This window comes from Mobula birostris, chromosome 25, assembly GCF_030028105.1.
Source record: "Mobula birostris isolate sMobBir1 chromosome 25, sMobBir1.hap1, whole genome shotgun sequence".
Taxonomy (NCBI): Eukaryota; Metazoa; Chordata; class Chondrichthyes; order Myliobatiformes; family Myliobatidae; genus Mobula; species Mobula birostris.
The window spans coordinates 43750088-43774498 of NC_092394.1; the positions used below are offsets into that span (position 1 = coordinate 43750088).

Sequence of the window (24411 nt, forward strand, 5' to 3'; positions counted from 1 at the left end):
GTTTAAAACATGGCAGCAAAGCAGAATTTCCAGTGCTTGGAGGACCAGCTGTTGTGCCCTATTTGTCTGGAGGTCTTCAAGCAGCCCTTGATGCTCCAGTGCGGTCATAGCTATTGCAAGAACTGTGTCCTCTCTCTTTCCTCAAACCTGGACAACTACTTTACTTGCCCCGTGTGTCGGAAGACAGTGGACTGCAGCAGCTCTTCCCCGAACGTCTCACTGGCCCGTGTTATTGACACCTTGACAGTAATAAGTGGATCCAGCGGTAATCAGGAAAACTGCAGGGATCACCATAACCCCCTGAGCCTCTACTGCGAAAATGACCAGCAGATAATCTGTGGGCTCTGCGGAATCATAGGACAACACAAGCAACATAAATTAACCCCCCTCTCCAGTGTGTATGGGAGGATGAAGGTAATAATCAATGCTTTACTTTTCTGTATGTTGACTGTGACTACCAGCAGATTAAGCAGAGCCCCTTTGTTGCCGTTTGTGGGAGTAAGGCTGGGGGGGGGGGTGCAACAGGCTCCAAAGCCCTTTGAAGTGAGTACATCTACAGCACTGAGCTGCCGAAACAGTTCCTACTTTTCCTCACAGCACTCAGCAGTGTGGACGGAGCGTCGGGTTATGATCAAGGTGAGAACTGAGTATTTAAAAATATCGCAGGTTGAGTCAGTAGTGGGAAAGGCAAATGCATTGTCTTTTTGAGAGGACTGGAATATAAAAGTCAGGATGTAATGCTGAGGCTTAAAAAGGCATTGGTCAGACCACACGGAGCAGTTTTGGGCTCCTTATCTAGTAAACTGTGTGCTGGCATTGGAGAGGGTCTAGAGGAGGTTCATGAGAGTGATCCCAAGAGTGAAAGGAGAAACGTATGAGAATCGTTTGATGGACTCTGGGCCTGTACTCGCTAGCATTTAGAAGAATAATTGAAATCTAACAAATATTGAAAGGCCTGCATAGAGTGGACGTGGAGAAGATTTTTCTTATAGTGGGGGAGCCTAGGCACAGCTTCAGATTCAGGGGCGTCCCTTTAGAACAGAGATGAGGAGGAATTTCTTCAGCTAGACAACGGTGAATTCATTGCCACAAATGGCTGTGGAGGTCAAGTAATTAGGGATATATAAATTAGAGGTTGATAGATTCTTGATTAGTAAGGGTGTCAAAAGTTACAGGGGGGAGGTAGGAGAATGGGGTTGAGAGGGATAATAAATCAGACTGATAGCACAAGAAAGTCAGCAGATGCTGGAAATCCAAAGCAACACACGCAGGAAATGCTGGAGGAACTCAGCAGGCCAGGCAGCAGCAATAGAAATGAATGGATAGATGAAGTTTCAGGCTGAGACCCTTCTTCAGGACTTGAGAAGGAAGGGGGAGGGGAAAGAGGCTAGGTGGAAAAGAGGGATATGTGGTAGTGGGTCTGGGTGAGTACATGTCAGAAGGATATGTGACTAGTAGCGGGTCTGGGTGAGTATATGGTCTGAAGGATATGTGACTGTGGTAGTGGGTCTGGGTGAGTATATGTCAGAAGGATATGTGACTAGTAGTGGGTCTGGGTGAGTATATGGTCTGAAGGATATGTGACTGTGGTAGTGGGTCTGGGTGAGTATATGGTCAGAAGGATATGTGACTGTGGTAGCGGGTCTGGGTGAGTATATGGTCTGAAGGATATGTGACTGTGGTAGTGGGTCTAGGTGAGTATATGATCTGAAGGATATGTGACTGTGGTAGTGGGTCTAGGTGAGTATATGGTCTGAAGGATATGTGACTGTGGTAGTGGGTCTAGGTGAGTATATGGTCTGAAGGATATGTGACTGTGGTAGTGGATCTGGGTGAGTATATGGTCAGAAGGATATGTGACTGTGGTAGTGGGTCTGGGTGAGTATATGGTCTGAAGGATATGTGACTGTGGTAGTGGGTCTAGGTGAGTATATGGTCTGAAGGATATGTGACTGTGGTAGTGGATCTGGGTGAGTATATGGTCTGAAGGATATGTGACTGTGGTAGTGGGTCTGGGTGAGTATATGTCAGAAGGATATGTGACTGTGGTAGTGGGTCTGGGTGAGTATATGGTCTGAAGGATATGTGACTGTGGTAGTGGGTCTAGGTGAGTATATGGTCTGAAGGGTATGTGACTGTGGTAGTGGGTCTGGGTGAGTATATGGTCAGAAGGATATGTGACTGTGGTAGTGGGTCTGGGTGAGTATATGGTCTGAAGGATATGTGACTGTGGTAGTGGGTCTGGGTGAGTATATGGTCAGAAGGATATGTGACTAGTAGCGGGTCTGGGTGAGTATATGGTCTGAAGGATATGTGACTGTGGTAGTGGGTCTTGGTGAGTATATGGTCTGAAGGATATGTGACTGTGGTAGTGGGTCTGGGTGAGTATATGGTCAGAAGGATATGTGACTAGTAGTGGGTCTGGGTGAGTATATGGTCTGAAGGATATGTGACTGTGGTAGTGGGTCTGGGTGAGTATATGGTCAGAAGGATATGTGACTGTGGTAGTGGGTCTGGGTGAGTATATGGTCAGAAGGATATATGACTGTGGTAGTGGGTCTGGGTGAGTATATGGTCAGAAGGATATGTGACTAGTAGTGGGTCTGGGTGAGTATATGGTCTGAAGGATATGTGACTGTGGTAGTGGGTCTGGGTGAGTATATGGTCTGAAGGATATGTGACTGTGGTAGTGGGTCTGGGTGAGTATATGGTCAGAAGGATATGTGACTAGTAGTGGGTCTGGGTGAGTATATGGTCTGAAGGATATGTGACTGTGGTAGTGGGTCTGGGTGAGTATATGGTCTGAAGGATATGTGACTGTGGTAGTGGGTCTGGGTGAGTATATGGTCAGAAGGATATTTGACTGTGGTAGTGGGTCTAGGACAGTACGTGATCACTCACCCAGACCACTGCGATCAAATTAGATTGTGTACAAGATTAAGTATCACTACAATAAAGTTACATAACTTAATCAATTAATTTTGTTCGTGTATAGGACTAGATAACACTGCAATTAAGTTCAACTGTCTGTTGGGCTAGACACGACTGCAATAATATTAACTTGTCTATAAAATGAGGTGACTCTGCAATGAAGTAAGGTATCACATTTCTAATTAAATTGATTATTTTTAATAACCAGCAAATAATGATTAAATAGAGATGTGACCCACAATACACTGCAATTATGTACCATCTCCTCCAATAAAAAGCTCATGCATTTTCAATGAAAGAATGGAATGAGACAAAATGAAATAACTGATACAATTTTAAAGACTATATAGAAATGACAGACATTGGGATGATTGTACACAAGTCTTTGACATTAGCTGGAGATATTAGCAAAGTTGTTAAAATAACAGTTGATTATTTTACTTTAATACATTAATGTTTGAATACAAAAGCATGGAAATTTTACAAACCATTGGATAGACATCAGATGCAATAATATGTCTGTTTCTGAGAACTACAAATACATACAGAATCAAGGCTTTATATCAGGGCCAATGAACTCATTTGCTTGGAACAAATAAGGTTGCAGGAAGAGTTAGTAGCAACGTTTGAAAGCATGAAGGGTTTTGATACAGTTGGTATAGAATGAAGGCATTCGAATTAATAAGCACGTATCAAAGAAATACATTTTATTTTGTAATATGAGCTGCCCAAAAGAATTACAAAAACAAATCGTATTACAAGACCAAGCAGAGGCAGATTAAATAAATGGCTTTCTTCTATGTTATGTCATATTATGTCATATTACTGTTTGATTAGGAATAAGGTTGTTAGATGTCAAGAAGAATTTGCCTTGAAAGATCAACTTCGGGAGTCTATGCAGTGCTTTTAGTAGAATCCAGTCGCATGGATTACCAGAGGAGCTATAGTGATACAGTTTGACTTGTTGACCTTAAGGAAAATGACTGACATTTATTAATTGTGACCAGTGGAGATGAATCAGATTACACATTATATGTAGAAGGGACAAAATAACTGGAACAATACAGGAAGTAATTTATGATTGCATAACCACAATAAGACAGAATAAGTATGTGGATTAGAGGCCCTAGGCTACGATTTTACAGTTCTTAAACAAAAGGAGAAAGGAGTTGTAGATGTTTTTAAATTTGCTGTTGAAAAGCAAAGTTATTTTAATAGCACAGTTTAGCTATATAATCAGTGTAGTAAATAATAGTATGTATATTATGTTTTGTAACTTCAAAACATTAAACTACTTCAAAGGAAGACACAGGAGTCCAAAAGGTGAGTCTAACTTTGTGTTTACTTTAAGCGAGGCATGTTCATACCACGTGGTAGCGTGATGACATATGCAATTCATAAATTTTTACGTATAACCTGTAATTAATTATTTAAATGAACAAGAATGTTTAATCAAACTATATATATAAAACAAGATTACTCAAATATTAAATACATGGCAGTGTAGGGCACTGATTCTGTCTGTGTCTGCTGAATCTCTAGTAATGTGATTGGAGGGGTTCTTTGTTCCTCACCCAGCTTCTCTGTACTACAGTTATTAATAGAGTTTTACATTGGCACAGGTTAATGTGAATTAAGTGTTAAATTTGGCTTGGCATTCCTCTACTGGTGGATGGGGTGGGGAAGGGGATTTGCAGTGTGACTGAGTATGTCAATAAATTAGTCCCTAATTCACTCCAGTCCTGATGAAGGCTCTTCACCTGAAACTCTGACTGCCCATTTCCCTCCATAGATGCTGCCTGATCTGCTGGGAGGTCCTCAGCATTTGTGTGTGTTGCTTGAGACTTCTAGCATCTGCAGTCTCTCTGTTGTCTCCATCTCATTTAAATCATTTTTGTACATCCAGCAGCCTTTGGATTTCAGTGGGCCTGAAACGGTTAGCGGTATTTAAATCAACGCACAGGTTTCCTGTAGGACTATCAGTTAAAGTACAAAGCATGAAAGTAAAAGTTAATTTTTCCACACAACAATTTGAACATGAACAGCTTCTGAGACAAGCTGCACCATCAGTTAAAAAGAAACAGAATAATATTTGAGAAGAAAGGTTAGATAAAGGAAAGGATAGACCAAAGGGACAATGCTAATTCTGGTGCAAATCCAAATATCCTCCTGTATCCTAATACCCGCGATCTGTAAAAGAGGGATCTTTTCTATCAAGGTGATAGATCTCTGAGTTGTTAATGGGATTCCAGGTTCCTTAAGGTTGTTTTAGCTGAGGGGTGGTAGTGGGGATAAGCTCCCACTACCTTTTAAATGCTCCCAGTCTCCACTGCCTCAAACAAACAAGTCCAGCTCCTGGCCACGTGTGGCTTAGCTGCTCAGCCTGGTTGAACTGCTTCTACTGACAGGAGAGAGGGCAAAGGCCGTTTACTGGCACCTAAGAACCTGTTGTTTTGGGCAGATGGGGCTCGTCCTGCGTGGTTGGCAGCTCATGTAGGAGAAGGAAAACTCTGATCTCAAACCTCCACTGCCTTGCGGCTCTACCCACTCACGGGGAAGGCTTCCGGAGTAAACCCCGAGGAAAAATCCAGAGCTGGAGTCCCTATGGCAGTCCTACATTGAGTTCAACGCTGACTGGGAACTCCTGTGACACTGCTGATGCCAACTGTGTCAGTCTCTGCCGTTCCTTTGGATTCATCAGTTGTTTGGTAACAGTTTGCTCTCCATATCGTACTGGCCTGGCTTGCGTATCATAGAGACAGCTAGGGCACATCCATGGTCAACCAAGATGTGAATTGAGGAGGTGCCACTGCATAGTGGTTCGCACAACGCTTTACAGTGCCCGCGACTCAGGCTCAATTCCTTCCACTGACTGTAATGAGTACGTACGTTCCCACTGTGACCATGTGGGTTTCCTCCAGGTACCCCGGTTTCCTTCCACTGAGCAAAAACGTACCGGTAGGTAGGTTAATTGGTCGTTGTAAATTGTCCCATGGTTAGGCTAGGATGAAGTTGAGGAATTGCTGGGCGGCGCAGATCAAAGGGCCAGAAGGGCCTATTCCAGGCTGAATCTTGATGAATAGAAAAATAAATGCTTAGCCTTGACTAATGAAGGGCCACAATGGGATTCCAAAGTCTGGAGTATAACAGTACTAACAGATTCTACTCAACTGACAAAAATCAGATTTGTTATAAATTTACATGAAAAGAATTAAAAATAGTACTTGGAGTGTCAATCCAATGGGCTCAGTAGATGAAAAGCATTCACCCATGACTGTTCGGGCAACTTTGATGTTCTGAATCATTGGTCAAAATACGGCCTCAGAATAAGCATGTGAGTTGGAAATGAGAAGAAATTTCTTCACCCAGAGATGTGAACCTTTGGAATTTTCTATCCACGGGGGCCGTGAAAGCTCGGTCACTCACTACAGTCAGGAAAGAGATTGATCAATTTTTAGTTATCAGTGGTTCTGGGGTGTGAATGTAGAGGAACTGCACTGATGTAAAGACCTTTGTGAATGGAGAAGCAGTCTCCTTTATTTGTTTGTCCCCATCCAATGACAGTGTGACCAAACAAGTGTGCAAAACTGTGGTCTAGAAGGATTACCCAGTTTTGCAAAACACTGTTGCCACTTGAGCTGCATAAGACCATTTCTAATGTCAAGCAAAATACACGATTGGCACGTGAGATACTGTGAACAAGGCATAAAGCAATGAGTTGCAGTCACAAGAAAATCTGCAGGTGCTGGAAATCCAAAGCAACACACACACAATGCTGGAGGAACTAGAGTGGGGAATGGGGGCGGGGTTGGGGAATTTGGTTCACCAAAAGGAGAAATCGATATTCATACCATCAGGTTGGAGATAGAATATAAGGCGTTGTTCCTCCCCTCTGAGTGTGACCTCATCTTGGCACAAGGTTTCCCCTCCCTTTATTCCCCACTCTGATCTTTTACTGCTTCTCACCTGCCTATTACTTCCTGGGTCCTCTCCTTCTTCCCTTTCTCCTATTGTCCACTCTCCTCACCTATCAGATTCTTTCTTCTCCAGCCCTTGACCTTTCCCACCCACCTGGCTTCACCTATCACCATTAAGATAGCCTATTTCTCCTCCCCCCACCTTTTAATTCATGGATCTTCTCCCCCCCCCCCCCAGTCCCGAAGAAGGGTCTCAGGCCCTCAGAGTAAACATCGACTGTTTACTCTTTTCCATAGATGATGCCTGGCCTGCTGAGTTCCTCCAGTATTCTGTGTGTGTGCAATGAGTTGCAGTGTTCTGGATCCTGATGTGCCTTTAGACATAGACTAATCATGTCATGTGATCCCACTAGTTTTGTTAATAAAGCATTTCTGAATGGAATCATAGAAAAGTTACAACAAATGAAAGCAACTGTTCACCCTGATGAAGAGCCAACAAGCTTAACCCCTCCTCTGAACACTGTTCATATCCTGGCAGTGCACATCAAAGTACTTTTTAAAATGTGATAAGTGATTCTGCCTTTTCATTTTTCAGTAGTGGGTTTCAGACCCTCAGCACTCTCAAGGTGAAAAACTTTTTTTCATCATTTCTTCTCGTTGTCTTCTGCCAATTATTTTAAATCTCTACCTCCTGGTTTTTGATCCCTCTGCTAAAGAAAATAAGCCCTCTGTTTAACCCCTCATAAATGAATTCACCTCAGATGAAGCCTCCTCCATTCCAAAGTAAATATCCCAAAGTTAACCAATCTTTCCTCGTAGGTAGTTTTCCCATCCCAGAATCATCCTTAAAGGTCTTCTCTGTACTTTTCTCAAATACAATCGCATTTCCTGTAAACAGATGATCAGGGTAGTATTCAAACTGTGGGACAACTCATCTGGTATAGAGTTACAGTATAACTTATTTGCTTTATATCCTATGTCTCAGGTAAGGAAAGGAAAGCATCCCATATGCCTTTTTAACCATCTTGTGAGTCAAAAGCCCATTTCCCTTCTGCTCCACTTTATATCCTACCTTGCACTATGCGTGCTTACTCTTGCTGCACCTTCCAAATGCAATGTCTTACGTTTTCTGGATTACGTTCCACTTTCCACATTTCTGCCCATACCTTCCTACAGTTGAAAGCTTTCCTCCTCAATTACAAGTGCATAAACAGTTTAGTGTTACCGTCAATTATTAACCTTTATTGCAAAAAGAAAGAAACCGAGTAACAACCCCGTGGAACTCCGCTATCCGTCCCTTTCCAGTCACACACCTTCCATCAACCATTAATCTTGGCTTCCTACCATTGAGCCAGTTATGGATCTGTCTTGCTTTGCTCCCCGAACCTACCATTTGGAACCACACAGACCTCATCAATGCACTGCTCCCGTTTTCTCTTCCCACAACCATCAGCTTCCCTTGGAGATGCCGCTAATTTGAGCCCCCCCCCCCAGTGCTCTCGGAGTTGTTATTGAAAATCTGAGATTTATGGATTGGACTGTAGTTCATATTGGCCTCTTTCTTGCTCATTCTTTCTTGTTGCCAATTGGCAGCTGGGGTTTGGGGTTTGATGTTCTTGTTGTTTTCCATGTGGGGGAATATGTTAGTTTTTGTGTGAGGGAGGGGTTCGCGGGGGTCTGGGGTTTGCAAGTTTTTGATGTCTTTCTTTCATTTATTTCTATGGTTACTGTATTTTATGGCTATCTGGAGAAGGCAAGTCTCAGAGTTGTATTCTGCATACATATTTGATAATAAAATGTACCTCTGTGCTGTCAAAATGGAAAATATTAACTTATGAGTAAGTATGATGAAGGAAGGTAGGAAAACTGATTTGGGTAAGATTTATGTCTTGAGAAGAAACCTGAGCCTTTTGGTGTTGTTTTTCTTCACAGGAACAACTTGCTTTGCTTATAACAGAAGCTCAGATGCAAAAGAACAACATGGAGAGACACATAAACAAATTAAAACACAACAGAGCCCGTATTATTGTGAGTCTAATAACTCCTGGGGTGGTTTATGATGTTTCCTGCATGTTTTCTTTTTGAAAAGATAATTTTTTATTGTTCTTCTTTGATATAAAATCCAACAATTCTTTATAAGAGAACTTTATCATCAGTTTTCTTGGCAGTGTCGATCCCTACCACACAGCATGTTCTGAAAGGCGTTCTTCTAAAACTCTCTTGGTGGCAACAGTTGTCACAGTAGTTCACATGTATGTATGGCTGGCATACAATGTTATGAGAGATGTAGATTGTGGAGATACAGTGGATTCTGGTTAATTAGGACACTTTGGGACTAGTATATTTTGGCCCAATTAAGCAACTGCACCAATTAGCCAAAGTTTCATGGAAATAGTTAAAAACATATAAAAAATCTAACGACTATTTAACTGAGTAATAAGTTATGCATTTAAATGAAACATAGAATAAATTAGAACACTAACAATGCTACTAAAACTATAAAACTGTAGTTCCTAATAGTTATTGACGCAGGAATTCATCGAGTGTACCTGCCGTGTTCTTTTGATTGACTGTAAATGAACAAAATCAGTGCAGGCACCTAGTGCAGAAAGTGAACCGTCTTTATACAATTACGTCTTCCAAATCTTCATTTTCATTGTAATATTCAAGATGATTGTCAATATCTTCAAATTCTTCATAGTTCCAACTTGTTGAAGAATTGTTTCATCTTTACTACCAGCTATTTCTGGCATCTCCAAGCCTGAATGCTTGAAATCAAAGTGAGCAAAACAGTTCAGAATTGTCTTACTGCTTACTTCTTGCCAACTGTCAGTGACAAAAATTACTGCTTTTTGAATACAGGTGCATGTAATTTGCAACACTTACAGCGTATTTGGATGAGCATTTAAAATTACATGCCATAGACAATGAGTTGAGTGCTGAGAAATGGAATTGGTGTAGATAGGTGTGGACAGTTGGGACTCTTCCTGTGCTCTATCTGTGCTATATGGCTCTATTTATCTTTATTAGATGGAAGAGTGTCCATAAGTAGACACAGTCTTTCTGTAATCACTGTAGCATTGTGTATTCTGCGAAGGGAAGATGTGTGCCACATTGTTCACCAACTTACTCAGGTGTTGCATAATTTGCCTTTGTTTTTCTGTTCTTTCCAAAAAATAACAGGTTTAAGACTTGTCACCCCTGCGGATATGGCCCAGGTGTGGAGTGAGGAACACTGAAGCAGATCGATAGTTCACAGACTTTAATGCAAACAGTGTTAAAGGGAAAAGAAAACAATAAATGCTAGGCCAAACAGGGCTGTTAACTAAAACTCTCAAAAGGAAAGTGAAGCCTACACTATGGTTGAAAAGATCAACTAAGAACAAAATGAATACCACTAGTGTTCAGAGTCAGTTGACTTGACAGTCCAATTTCTCAGACAAGGCCGAATGCAAGCAGGCAGTGAAGTGTTGCTGTGTCCAAGTCTTGACAAATACTATGACGGAATGAATGGAGTTAAATACTATCACAATGAAATAATTAGCTGACACGTGCATATTCACGGCTGAATCTACTGCACTGCTGAATCCGTGACAATACTATTCATGATAAATCTACCATAACTACACATATATAAATGTAATAAAGCAGAATAACAGAACAAATACTTAATCTGTTTATACTATTTAAAAATGTTCTGCCATTTTAAAAAAAAATTATTTTTATTGAAGGAATGACACAATACAGAATACGTAATGCATTACATTTTCCTCCATTTTGCCTTTATATCTTTATATCTTTTATATAAAAAAATGTTCTGCCGTTTACAAAACATGTAAGATATTAGGAGAGTTTTCTCGAATCATCTGAGTTAGTAGGTCGATATTGTAAATGCTACCATGGGTCATAGAAGCCTGACTCTTTGCTGCAATATGGAATCTCATGTTTGAAGTCGTGGAGATGGGAAATATGAAGAAATGATTTTTTTCCCCCCTGTTTTAAGACCCCTAGGAGTTCTTCCCACCAGGGAGCAATTTTGCTATTAACCAGTTTTGTAACTCACTTTGGAGGATGTGAGATTCCACTAGTAGATTTAACATTTTCACTATTAATAATGCATTTGTAAAATCTGTATTATATCTCATAGACAACTTTTGGTGATGATGGTGTTGATCACTTTACAAACAGCAGGTGAACTCCAGTCACTTTTTGCAGGACAGGACAAGGTCTTTGTTCTGGGGACTGCCCAGAGAAACAGACAATTTTTTTCCATGCTCTAACGAAGGTGTATTGTGCTCCTTGACCCTATCCAGATTGATTATTCACATGGAAAATGCAACTTCCTTTGACAAAACTAATGTAACTTGCATTGCCTACTTTACCAGCTTTCCACGCTAACGGCAGGGAGCATTCCTTTCAGGGAAACCATAATTTATTAATTGTCGTTCAGTTTATTCCCTTTAAGCCTGCTGCTCTGCTTGCTAATCTTCTTGCTCTATGCTTTCTCTGAAGTATTTATTCAATTTTTCCTCAAGAGAGTTTTATCCCGCTTTTTGTGTGTGCTCCACTAGAATGAATCTGATGTCTGCAAGTTGGTGATTCAGAAAGAGTTCCAGGAACTCAGAAGTTTTGTTGATGAGGAAGAGGCCAGCTTCCTTCAGTCCATTCAGCTAAAGTGCACCATAGCCGTTGAGACAATTGATGAACAATTGGAAGAGACGTCCAAAATACTAAAGCAGTTGAAGGAAGTTGAGGTTTCATTGAAAAAATTGGGCAATGAAAATCACTTAGATTTCATACGGGTAAGTAGAATTACCTTTGTCCATTCAAGCTTGATTTATAATTTATTTATTTATTGAGATACAGCGCAAAATAGGCCTCTGAGCCGTGCTGCCCAGCAATCCCCCAATTTAACCCTAGCCTAATCACGGGACAATTTACAATGCCCAATCAACCTACTAACTGGTACACCTTTGGAATGTGGGAGGAAACTGGAGCACCCAGAGGTAACCCACACGGTCACAGAGGGGAAACGTACAAACTCCTTACAGGCAGCTGCGGGAATTGAACCCAGGTCACTGGCACTGTAAAGCATTGTGTTAACCACTACACTACTGTGCTGCCCCAGATTGAATCATAAGGATAATCATCAGAAGAAATAGGAAAGAATGTTAATATACGTCTAGACGGTAACATTATGGTTGGCATAATACTATTTCAGCACCAGCGATCAGCGATTGGTGTTCAATTTCTACCACTGTTGGCAAGGAGTTGGTACCTTCTCCCTATGACTGCATGGGATTCCTCCAGGTGCTAAAGTTTCCTCCCTCATTCGAAAGACATACAAGTTAGGGTAGTGCTGGTGGTGTAGTGGTATCGGTACCTGGACCTTGGAACAAAAGGTCCCAAGTTCAAATCCGGCCAGCTCCTTGCACGTTTTCCATCCGTGCTGGGTTGACCGTCAAGCTAGCAACTCAGCCTCGTAAAAACAGACAAACGCTAAAGAAACAGCAAGATTGCCCCCTGATGCACCAAACAAGGCGTGGAAAGGAATTTACACATTAGGGTTAGTAAGTTCTGGGCTCTGCAAGCATGGTAACAGTTGCAGGTTGCCCCCAGCAAATATTCAAAGTGTGTTGGTTATTGATGCAAATTATGCATTTCACTGTACCTTTTGATATTTCAATATCCATGTGAAAAATTAAAGCTGATCTTTTAAGAAAATGGAAAGGTGTTAAATGTAGAAACTATAATGTATTGGGGATGCAGCTAGATAATCTGTCAATTCTAATTCACTTTCTGACTGCTAATCATTGTTGTAGTTTTGCTATTTCTCACATTTTTCAAAATTTGTGCTGACCATTTGTAATGAACAACAAGTATCTTATTAAATTGAAGTACCTGTTATTGCTGATCTTAGTGGGCTCACTTTCTGCTTTCTGACTGCTGAAGAGCCATATTTTATTAAATGAATTTAATTTTGATGATTCAGCAAAGATTCCAGCAACTCAGAAATTTGATGAAGAGTTCAACATTATGCAGATTATAATTTTAGAGTGCACTTTTGTCAGTTTGTCAATTCCACAATAGCATCAGCTTTATTGGAATAGGAGACAATCTGGGTTATTATTATAGCACTGAAATATTGATTGCACCTCAATAAGATGAAAGGCAATATAAGAACATGGTAATCAATAACCAACAAATCATGCCACTTGTCAAATAACTGCAACATATATAGTACTGATGAATCAAGTAGAAAGAAGACCTTCACAGGATATTAGAGGGTCAAGGGTCACTGCACAGTTGATGTGATCTTGGCAGATTTAGCCAAATACTTACACCTCAGGGATTTTTTGCCTCGAAGCAAATATTTATAAAAATGACCTATTAATTCAGAATTGACAAGAATCAATCTCTTTCTACCTTCTTAAGAGCAGTATGCTTAGATAAGTTTTCATCTATGTAACATGAGAAGACAGGCTCTGAACATTGAAGAATTGACATCCAATTGTGGAAAGATGGAACACATTTAATCTTACACAGAAGTAGCTTTACTATTGCACACCCATCACTATAGGGAATCTGGAGTTAAGCCCAGGGCCTCTTCCCCTGAAAAATGGAATCAAGTACATAGTTGTGTATGATAGGGGTCAGCTGGAACCTGCTGGGTCAGCTGGAACCTGGCTGGTCAACAATATTGACAATCACTGATAGCAGGTCACTCCTCTGCTTTCTCGGTAAGTCCAGGGAATGCGGAAATGTGATAAAATCAAATATCATTGGAAGTTAAAGGTTAATGTTACCCTTTCTAATATATTTCTTAAAATCTTTTCATTTTATTTTATTTTTTCAACATTCTGCAGGAGTACAATTCGATTGCCTCAAGGTAAGTACAATTTCCAATTTCTCTGTTGCTTTATTCAGTGCTGATGGAACAAGGTTAATAATGCTGTCCTGCAGTGGGCATGTATGGATTTCCTCCAGTCTGCCAAATCTCCTGAAAAGTTCAGAAGCAGGGGTCTGAAACTAGGGAAGCACTAAACTTTACAGACCAGGAGTGATTCCTATCCCAGGGTGATCAGAATTCAGGACATGCAAAAATAAAAATGAGTAAAGATTCATCCTTCTATTCAACAGTGATCCCTGGAAGAAAGTGTGGCTACTGGGTGAGGGCAGAATGGGAGTTGTTTGTAACGACGCCTCCGGAACAACTAACGAAGGAGCTATGGCACTGCATTGGTTTAAGGGCACTATCAAAGGATGGCTGCATTTGTTCTTTGCTGGAGACCAAGTCTGGAAGTTGGGATACCAGCAGCTCTTTGGCCCTGTAGTATCAGCAGCTTCACTAACTGGAAAACTGGGAGGAAAAAGAGTATTTAGGTTGAAGAGGAAACTGTGGAGGGAGGTGGGGTAGGGTCAAGGAGATCAGGAAAGGAGATCACTGGGGCAAGAAAGTCCTTTATTTAAATTCATCACTCACCCATCTTTGCTCTGAGTGGGTGACTAGAATGCTAATGTGAGACTTCAATCACATTAAGTATCAGATTCAAATGTTTCGAGAGGGTTAGTAAAGCATGAGGACTGCTTTGTGTACTGCCTCAGTGCCCCCTTTGTGTTGCTCCTGCGTACAGTTATCCGGAGTGACCATCAAACCTGCAGTATCGAGACCTACAATTGACTACTGAAGCTAATGATTCCTTAAATCATGAAGTTACTAATCACTTGGTTATCAAAACTTTTTGTATGTAATTCCTCACTTTAAAAGATACATAGACTAGGTACTGTCCATTTAACTCATTGAGCCTACTTATCACCCTGGTCCTCCACCACCAAACACATCTTCCGCTCTGATTCCGAGTACAGTAATCAATTCTGAAGAATTTCAAATTCTATTGATGAAACAGGCATCAAATAAAATATGTTTCCTTATTTTCAGTGTATAACTCCTTCAATAGTGGTGCTTTCTTATTTTCTTGACTGGGTTAAACTTGCTTCATCCCAGTGCACTAACTTATCAACATCTTTGATAGTTAAGGTTGAAGTGGGTACTTTATGGAGCTCAGTAAATATTGATAAGGGAAACTACTGAGATCAGGTACCAGTTTAAGAGAGGTGACCTCTAGATAGGGAAGAGCATCAAAGCAGGTTTAAAGATTGCAAGAATTTATTTGAGTTTAAACAAAAGGTGGTGCATGTTGGTGTTGAGTAGATTAGATTAGACAAGTCCCTTTCTATTAAATATGATTCCAATTTGTCAAACTGCAAATGATTCTTATCACAGCCTCAGTGTTTAGAAATGTCAATTCCCATTGCAGAATGGGTGTTAGTAATAGACTTCAACAATGCCAGGGACAATAGTACTTCACACAAATAATTGTACTGCATTAGCAAATAGATGATTGTGATATTTACACAGGAAATAGCAGTTACTATTCCCAGAGTAGTGACATTGCTCATGACTCCATCGATCGTTTTCACTTCCACACAAAATGACTGAGTCATTTTGACATTATCAGAAGAAAAGATACAATGGTAAATTTGGACATTGAGTTGGCAGTGAAGTTCAGAATCAGAATCAGGTTTAGTATCACCGTCATATGTCGTGAAATCTGTTAACTTAGCGGCAGCAGTACAATGCAATACATGATAAATATAGGAACAAAAGTAAATCGATTACAGTAAGTGTATATATATTAAATAGTTAAACTAAAAATAGTGCAAAAACAGAAATAATTTTTTTAAGTGAGGTAGTGTTCACAGGTTCAATGTCCGTCTAGGAATTGTTTGGCAGAGAGGAAGAAGCTGTTCCTGAATCGCCGAGTGTGTGCCTTCAGGCTTCTGTATCTCCTTCCTGATGGTAACAATGAGAAGACAGTTGATAGGGGTGCTTAATAATGGACGCTGCCTCATTGAGGGACCGCTCCTTGAAGATGTCTTGGATATTATGGCTAGTACTCAAGATGGAGCTGACTAATTTTTCAACTTTCTGTAGCTCCTTTCAATTCTGTACAGTAGCCGCCGCCCCCCCACCTCAATACTAGACGGTGATGCAGCCTGTCAGAATGCTCTCCACTGTACATCTGTAGAAGTTTTTGAGTGTTTTAGATGACAAACCAAATCTCCCCAAACTCAATGAAAAATAGCCACTGTCTTGCCTTCTCTATAGCTGCATCGATATATTGGGGCCAGGTTAGATCCTCAGAAATCATGACACCAGGAACTTGAAATTGTTCACTTTCTCCACTTTGGATCCCTCTGTGAAGATTGGTTCATGTGCCCTTGTTTTACCCTTTCTGAAATCCACGAACAGCTCTTTGGTCTTACTGTTGTTGAGCGCAAGGTTGCTGCTGTGACACCAGCCAACTAGTGGTACATCTCGCTCCTGTACGCCCTCTCGTCTCCATCTGAGATCCTACCAAGCAACACATACAAAATGCTGGAGGAACTCAGCAGGCCAGGCAGTATCTATGGAAAAGAGTACAGATGGCGTTTCAGACCGAGACCCTTCATCAGAACTGGCTATCGGAATCAAATAGCTCTGCCTTTCCAAAGTGAAGTAAAACAACACAAAGGGTGCTGATGCAACAGCACAATTTTCTCCAAAAATGTGCATTTCATCCATTACCTCACCTTCAGTTCCACCAATAGTGTATTTTTTTCCCATTTTCACTGTCAATAGATTCATCTAAGTGAGGGATTGGAGTTTTTTTCTTGTTTTGAGCACGCCCATTGTGAATTGTGCAAAGACCGCCCAAACACACTTGTCACTTTATTGACAAGTTTGCTAGTTTGATAGCTCAGGAATCCAGTTTAAATAATAGTGCTTAAACCTTCCCAAAAATTGTATGCAAGTAGCTTCACATTTTTGTATATCATAAGATATAGGGACAGAATTAGGCCATTTAACCCATCAAGTTCTGCTCTGCATAGGAAGTGTGAACGTTTTCACAACATCCAGCGATAAACAGGCAGCAATTAAATAGTAAGTGGTTGATTTTGATCAGCTGGGCAGTCCTACCTGTGGCTCAACAAATAGAAAGACCAGTGGAACTCTAAAAATCTTTTTACTAAAATATTTAAGGAGTGAAAGTTTGAAATATCTAGAACACAGTCTAAAATAAGAAATTTTATCTTGTGTTCTTATAAATAATGCCACTTCATTTCACAATGTAACAGTAGATTTTGACTTATATAAGCTTCGAGCCCACTACTATGCCCGAGTAATTCCAGAAGCATTTTGGAAAGCACTGAGAAGAAAAGGAGGGATTTTCAGAAAGCTGGCAAGATCCCTCTATTCTGTTTAGGGTTGCAAGCCAGAAAGTATTTCCCCTTTAATCATAGAGGCATCAAAGCCCATTGACAGCAGATGCACTGCATCAATTAGCTATGGTCAGTTTAGTGACTGTGGTTTCCATGATTCGGGTATTTTATATATTTACTCTCTTTCTAGATGCCAACAGACACCACAGCCAGAGTCAGACAAAACCTTCAGTACCATCTCCTTCAAGCCTGGCTTTAGGCATGATGACATCAAACTTACAGTTTGGAAAAGACTGCAGAAGCGGATTTTACCAGGTGGGTTTGAAAATTGGCCTTGTCAGCAAATTGGATCCCGATGAAAGATGGTGTTGGCAAACAAGATTTATGTAGAAAGTATTTAGGTTAAAATTTATTCCCAGCTTAGATCATGAACTGAATTAGTATTGCTGGGGGCATTGACACCAGTCTGTCCAGGAGTACTGGCGAAAGACTTCCGTTGGTCCACTTTACGTAAAGGTGCACTTTGTGTTTGTAAGGGGTACTGACTTGGAATTTATTTTTCAATGGCTGAGCACATTAACCTGAGTATTAACTGTTTCTTCCTGTGTCCAGGAACCTCTACATCATCCAAGCCAAAGCTATTGATTTGATCATAACTCCATCTTTACCTATAACTTTAGCATACTGTGCCTGAAGTGTGTAAGGTGTACAGGAGTCATTGCAACCCCTCAGCAAGGTTTCTTTCATGAGCCCAAACTCCAGCTATTCAGTATATAGGTCCATCACCACTTGGCAGGTTCCCCTTTAAGTCACACACCACTCAAACTGAGATGTATCTTGCTGTCTCTTCATTCTGCTGGGGCTAACACTACTTTCTCATGTAACAATAGGAATGAAAATAATAGCCTTGCTAACATCAGCCGTATCACCAAAATGAACCAAAGAGAAAGACAAAATAGGCTTGTTGCAGCACCTCAGTGCTATGATTTGCAATAGCCCCAACAGGCGGAGAAATATATGTCATCAAAGTAATCCTTTAGAACTTTAACTCAGAATTTATTATTCAAAGTTCAATGTACATTTTATTATTAAAGTATGTATACTTTACACAAGCTTGAGATTTGTCTCCTTACAGACAGCCACAAAACAATGAACCCCAATAGAACCCATTCAAAACAAAAGAAAACCGTCCAAACACTCAGTGTGCAGAGGGAGCAAGAGAGAAAAAAAACAAAACATGCAAACAATAAAAGCAATCACAAACAAGAGAATATCTACAGAAGTTGTAAGTCCAAAGCAACAGACACAAAATGCTGGAGGAACTCAGCAGGAAAAGAGTAAACAGTTGACATTTTGGGCTGAGACTGGTGAAGTTCTGAAACATTGCCTGTTGAATCTTTTCCATAGATGCTGCCTGGCCTGCTGAGTAAAAGCAAGCACACAGCATTCAGAACAGAAGTTCACAATATCACGGCATCACTGCAGCCGATTCAGAAGTCCACTAGTTGCAGGCCACAGCCTCAGTACAGCGCAGAGACGTACGAATTCAGTGGAGCAGCACTGACACCTCGACCATTTCAATCTGGCCCAGGGTTTAAATTGTCCAGACTTCAGGTCGTTCCTCACCCACAAACTTGGGTTCCACCGCCTCGATACGGCCAGTACTCAACCTTTCCAATTCGGCTCGGCTCTTAATTCGATCAAACCTCGGATCTTTCTGGTGACTCATACAGTAAGCTTTCCTCCCTACAGCTTCCTGAATACTCAATGCAATTGTTTGTTTGGTTTCTTTCAGAACCAGAGGAACTAAAATTAGATTCTAGCACCGCGCACCCGCTGTTGATCATAACCAATGGTAGTACCAGGGTAGAATGTGGAACATACCTCAAGCGTTTGTCGTTGGTGCAGGAACGATTCGACTACAACACCTGCATTCTTGCCAACAAAGGTTTTTCCTCAGGCAAGCACTACTGGCAAGTGATTGTCAATGACAAGATGAGATGGCGCCTTGGCGTTGTCAAAGGTACCACAGGGCGCAAAGGGAAGTTGAACAAGACTCCAGAGAATGGTGTCTGGATGATTGGAGTGAAGGAAGGGAAGATTTATGAGGCATACCAGAACCCCAAAATCCAGCTTTCAATCTTAGTGAGGCCTCAGAAGATCGGTGTGTTTCTTGATTATGAGGGAGGGCGACTTTCATTCTATAACGTGGACAATCCAGATGAGCTGAGTTTGATCTATGTATTTGATACAGTCTTTCAAGGAAAGATTTATCCAATTTTTGACCTTTGCTGCGTTGACAGAAGTAATGACACAGCACCTATCACGCTCTGTCGTGTTTGAATTTATTACCACATGGAGCAAGGTGCGTCAATCAAATATGAACCACCACCATTACAATCTCATGGCAACTGCTTTAATGTTATGACTGATGCTGCCTAATTTTATAACATGTGTTATTGTATGAGAGACAGCATTAAGTTCATGATACCTTTCTTTTAAATTTAGCCTCAGATCTTCTGAGTTAGCAAGAAATATGTTTGTGAAGTTTAGCTGTAAAATGGATTTCTGGTAGTCATTGGCAATGGTTTCTCTTCCCACACCCTCACTGTCATTTCTGATGCATCCAAAGGACCCATACTTAGCCCCTTCCTGTTTCACATCTACATAATCCCACTGTTGTGGAATCAAACCCTGATTCCACATGCCAACACATTTAATGGCCAAACCTGGATTCCTATCTTCAGTTCTGGTCACCACAGTACAGGTAGGATGTGAAGGTGCTGGAGAGAATGCAGGGGAGATTCACCGCTGGAGCATTTCAGTTATAAGACTGGACAGCAATTGCTTTTTATTCCCCAGATACAGAAAGGCTAAGGGATAATCTGATGTAGATAAAGATGAATGTGGATGGATGCAATAGTCAGCATGGATGTGATGCCTAAAAGGCATACTCCTGTGCTGAATTACTCTGTAATCCAAAAATGCAGTGTCCGCTTCCAAATGTGAAATTACAACTTGTCACTAGTAGTCACTAGACTACTTGTCCAATATCCAAAATGCCCTCTGGATAATTTTTGGAGATATCAAACCCATTGACCTGTCCCATCACAATTCCATTTCTTAGCAATTGATTTAATACCTTGCTCTATTAAAGCCTAAGGCTGCACCATCTTTAACAACCTTGGTATCATATCTGACCCCGTGTTGAGCAGAAGCATGTAATTACATTAACACAAAGACTGCTTGTTTCCACCACCATAATGTCTCTGGGAGGTGTTTCTGCCTCTGCTCAGCTTCTGATGAACTATACCAATGCCCTTGTTAGCTCTCGACTCAACTGCTTTAACACTCCTGGCTGACCTCCTTTATAAACGTAAAGAACCATTTGCATGACAGAGCCCACAGGATCTCCATTATGCACTTTCATAATCATGAGTGCCTTGCTTAGGTGAAATGAATGTGGCAGGTTTTCCAGACTAAGATGGTTTTAGGCCACTGTTGTAGTGGAAGGCGATGCATTAGCATTCCCAGTTCAGAGAAACCCCAAAACATTGAAATCTTTCCACTGATGTCTGTGCTCCATATCATGAGAACTTGAATCAGAGGAAGTCAACTGTGGGGTTGGTCAGCCATTCATCTGTTTTTAAATCACTGATTGTCATCAATTTGTTACTGCATGTTGGGAACAAGACAAACAGCAGATACTTTCTTTTCACCTGAGTGGTAGTCTGTAGTTGGGATGTCACATGCAGTTGATTTCTGCATCATTTCTTAAGACTATGGTCCAGGAAGCTGGGTATTTTTTTAAAAATCAAAAGTACATTTACTTCTATGAGAAATTGAAGTGAGTCTTCGAATTATTCCATGTGTTGATAGGTTTTTACAGCTGATGATACACTGGAGAACTTTTGAATGCTCTAAAAATAACCATGTTGATTTTCAAAAGAATAGTTTAATGTAATAGAAATAAGTGCAATTTGCTTGATTCCTGTGCACCTTCTTAATCAGTCATTGGATCTTAAATCTACTGACTTCATTTAGGCTTGAATATACATATATGACTCAATGCTAACTCATAGCTGGTATTTCCTGGCACCACAGAACATTAGAAAGATTTGCAACCTCTAATCTGAATTATAAAATGTTACTGTTCATAGTTTTTGAAATGTCTTAAGTCCCTTTTGTAAAATATAATAATTAAGAGTTTGTGGAATTAAGTACTTTCTTTCCAGTTTATAACATTAGATCCATAAATCATACTGGATAAAGCTGACTGTATCTTTACTAGTTTTTAAATAAAACAATTGATATTATTTTCTTATGGCGAAAGTTGATTTTTTTTTGTTTGAAACAGCTCAGAGCACAAACTGCCCAGTCACGTTTGAGTACAGATATAATTTCCCTATACTGAGTTTGAAGTCTCCACAAGATCCACTCGCGAATCTTAAGAGAATGGTGCCTTTAGGGATTTTGAAGGAATACCTACTACTATTTTAATTACAGCAAAAACAATTAAGGAAGGCAAGATATAAAAATCTTAAGATACAACACTGGAACCTGAATATGTTTTTAAACATTACTTGTTTAGCCTTAAGTTAAAGTAGTCATCTACCAAAGTTCAGATCAGAGTATTAGCAATATCTTTGTTTTATATGGGCCACACATAAGACCATAGATATAGGAGCAGAATTATACCATTTGACCATTGAGTCTGCTCTGTCATCGAGTCATCGTGGCTGATCCAATTTTCCTCTCAGCCCCAATCTCCTGCTTTTTCCCTGTATCCCTTCATGCCCTGACCAATCAAAAGTCCTTCAAGCTCTGCTTTAAATGTACATAAAGATTTGGCCTCCACAGCTGCCTATGGAAAAGAATTCCACAGATTTACCATGCTCTGGCTAAAGAAATTTCTTCTCATCTCCATTCTGAAAGGATGCTCCTCTATTCTGAGGCTGCGTCCTCTGATCTTGGACTATTCCACCATAGGAAACAACCTCTCCAATCCATTCTCTCAAGGCCTGTCATCATTCAACAGGTTTCAATGGGGTCGCCCCTCGTTCTTCTGAATTTTACTGAATACAGGCCCAGAGCCATCAAACGCTCCTCCTATGACAAGCCATTCAATCCTGGAATCATTTTGAACGCTCTCCAGTTTCAACACATCCTTTCAAAGATAAGGGGCCCAAAACTGCTCACAGTTCTCCAAGTGAGCCCTCACCAGTGCTTTACAACATTACATCTTTGCTTTTATATTCTAGTCTTCTTGAAATGAATGCTAACTTTGCATTTGCCTTCCTCACCACTGATTCAACCTGCAAATTAACATTTAGGGAATCCTGCACAAAGACTCCCGAGTCCCCTGTGCCTCAGTTTTTTGTATTTTCTCTCCATTTAGCAAACAGTCAACCCTTTCATTTCCTCTATCAAATTGCATGACCATACAGTTCCCGACACTGCCATTACTTTACCTGATCTGTCTAAGTCGTTCTGTAGCTTCTCTACTTCCTCAAAATTACCTGCCTCTCCACCTATCTTCATATCGTCTGCAAACCTTGTGACAAAGCCATCAATTCCATCATCCAAATCATCAACGTATGATGTAAAAAGAACTGGTCCCTACACAGACCCCTATGGAACACCACTAGTCATCAGCGGTCAGCAGAAAAGGCTTTGTTTGTTCCCACTCTTTGCCTCTTGCCAACAGCCATTACTTTATCCATGTTAGAATCTTTCCTGTAATACATGGGATCACAGCTTGTTAAGCAGCCTCACATGTAGCACCTTGTCAAAGGCCTGGTGAAATTCCAAGTACACAACATCAACTGATTTTCCTTTGTCTATCCTGCTTGTTATTTCTTCAAAGAATTCCAACAGATTTGAAGACTAATGCAAAAGACTTATTCAGTCCATCTGCCATTTCGTTGTCCCCATTTACTACCTCTCCAGCGTCGTCTTCCAGCTGTCGATATCCACTCTCACCTCTCTTTTGCACTTTATGTATCTGAAGTAACTTTTGGTATCCTCTTTAATATTATTGGCTAGCTTCCATATTCCATCTTTACCCTCTTAATGACTTTTTTAGTTGCCTTCTGTTGGTTTTTAAAAGCTTCCCAATCCTCTAACTTCCCACTAATTTTTGCTTTATTTGCCCTCTCTTTGGCTTTTATGTTGGCTTTGACTTCTCTTGTTAGCCACAGTCGTGCCATCTTTCCTTTAAGATACTTCTTCCTCTTAGGGATGTAAATATCCTGTGCCTTCTGAAGTACTTCCAGAAATTCCAACCATTGCTGCTCTGCCATCATCCCTGCCAGTGTTCTTTCCCAATCAATTCTGGCCAACTCCTCTCTCATGCCTCTATAATTCCCTTTCCTCCACTGTAATACTGATACATCTGACCTTAGCTTCTGCTTCTCATTTCAGGGTGAATTCAATCATATTATGATCACTTTCCACTAAGGGTTCTTAAGAGTTTAAGCTCTCTAGTCAATTCCAGTTCACAACACCCAATCCAGAACGGTAGATCCCCTTCCTGGGCTCAACCACAAGCTACTCTAAAAAGCATCTCCTAGGTGCTCTAGAAATTCCCCCTCCTGGGATCCAGCACCATCTTGATTTTTCCAATCTACTTGCATATTGAAATCCCCCATGACTATGGTGACATTGCCCTTTTGCATGCATTTTCTATTCCCATTATAATTTGTAGACCACATCATTACTAATGTTTGGGGGTCTGTACAGGCCTCCCATCAGGGTCTTTTTACTTTTGCAGTTTCTTAACTCTATCCACAAAAATTCAACACCTTCCGACCCTTTGTCACCTCTTTCTAATGATTTGATTTCATTTTTTATCAACAGAGTAAAGCCACCCCCTCTGCCTTCCTGCTTGACCTTTTGATACAATGTGTATCCTTGTACTTTAAGTTCCCAGTTATAATCTTCTTTCAGCATGATTTAGTGATGCCTACAACATCATACATGCCAATCTGCAAATGTGCTCCAAGTTGATCTACCTTATTCCATATACTGTATGCATTCAAATACAACACCTTCAGGCCTGTTTTCACCCTTTTCAATTTTGCCTACCTTTTACGTTGCAACTCATCCCATTGCCTGCAGTTTTGCCCTATCAACAGCATCTCCTGACTACACATTGCCTCTGTTTGTAAACCACCTACCTCGTCTTCAGCACTATCATCCACCCTTCCTACGATACTTCTTGCATTGGAATATATGCAACTCAGGACACTAGTCACACCATGTTCAATCTGTTGATTCCTAACTTTGTCTGAGGTCCAAC

General features: G+C 40.7%; 1 protein-coding gene across 1 annotated transcript; it reads left to right on the forward strand.

Annotated features, from left to right (window-relative positions):
* Nucleotides 1-9: 9 nt before the first annotated feature.
* LOC140187518 (E3 ubiquitin-protein ligase TRIM50-like) lies at nucleotides 10-21382 on the forward strand. The gene is made up of 6 exons (XM_072242872.1): nucleotides 10-414; nucleotides 8781-8876; nucleotides 11420-11650; nucleotides 13715-13737; nucleotides 17302-17426; nucleotides 18907-21382. The coding sequence occupies exons 1-6, from the start codon at nucleotides 10-12 to the stop codon at nucleotides 19452-19454; spliced, it is 1428 nt and encodes a 475-aa protein (XP_072098973.1). The 3' UTR covers nucleotides 19455-21382.
* Nucleotides 21383-24411: the final 3029 nt, after the last annotated feature.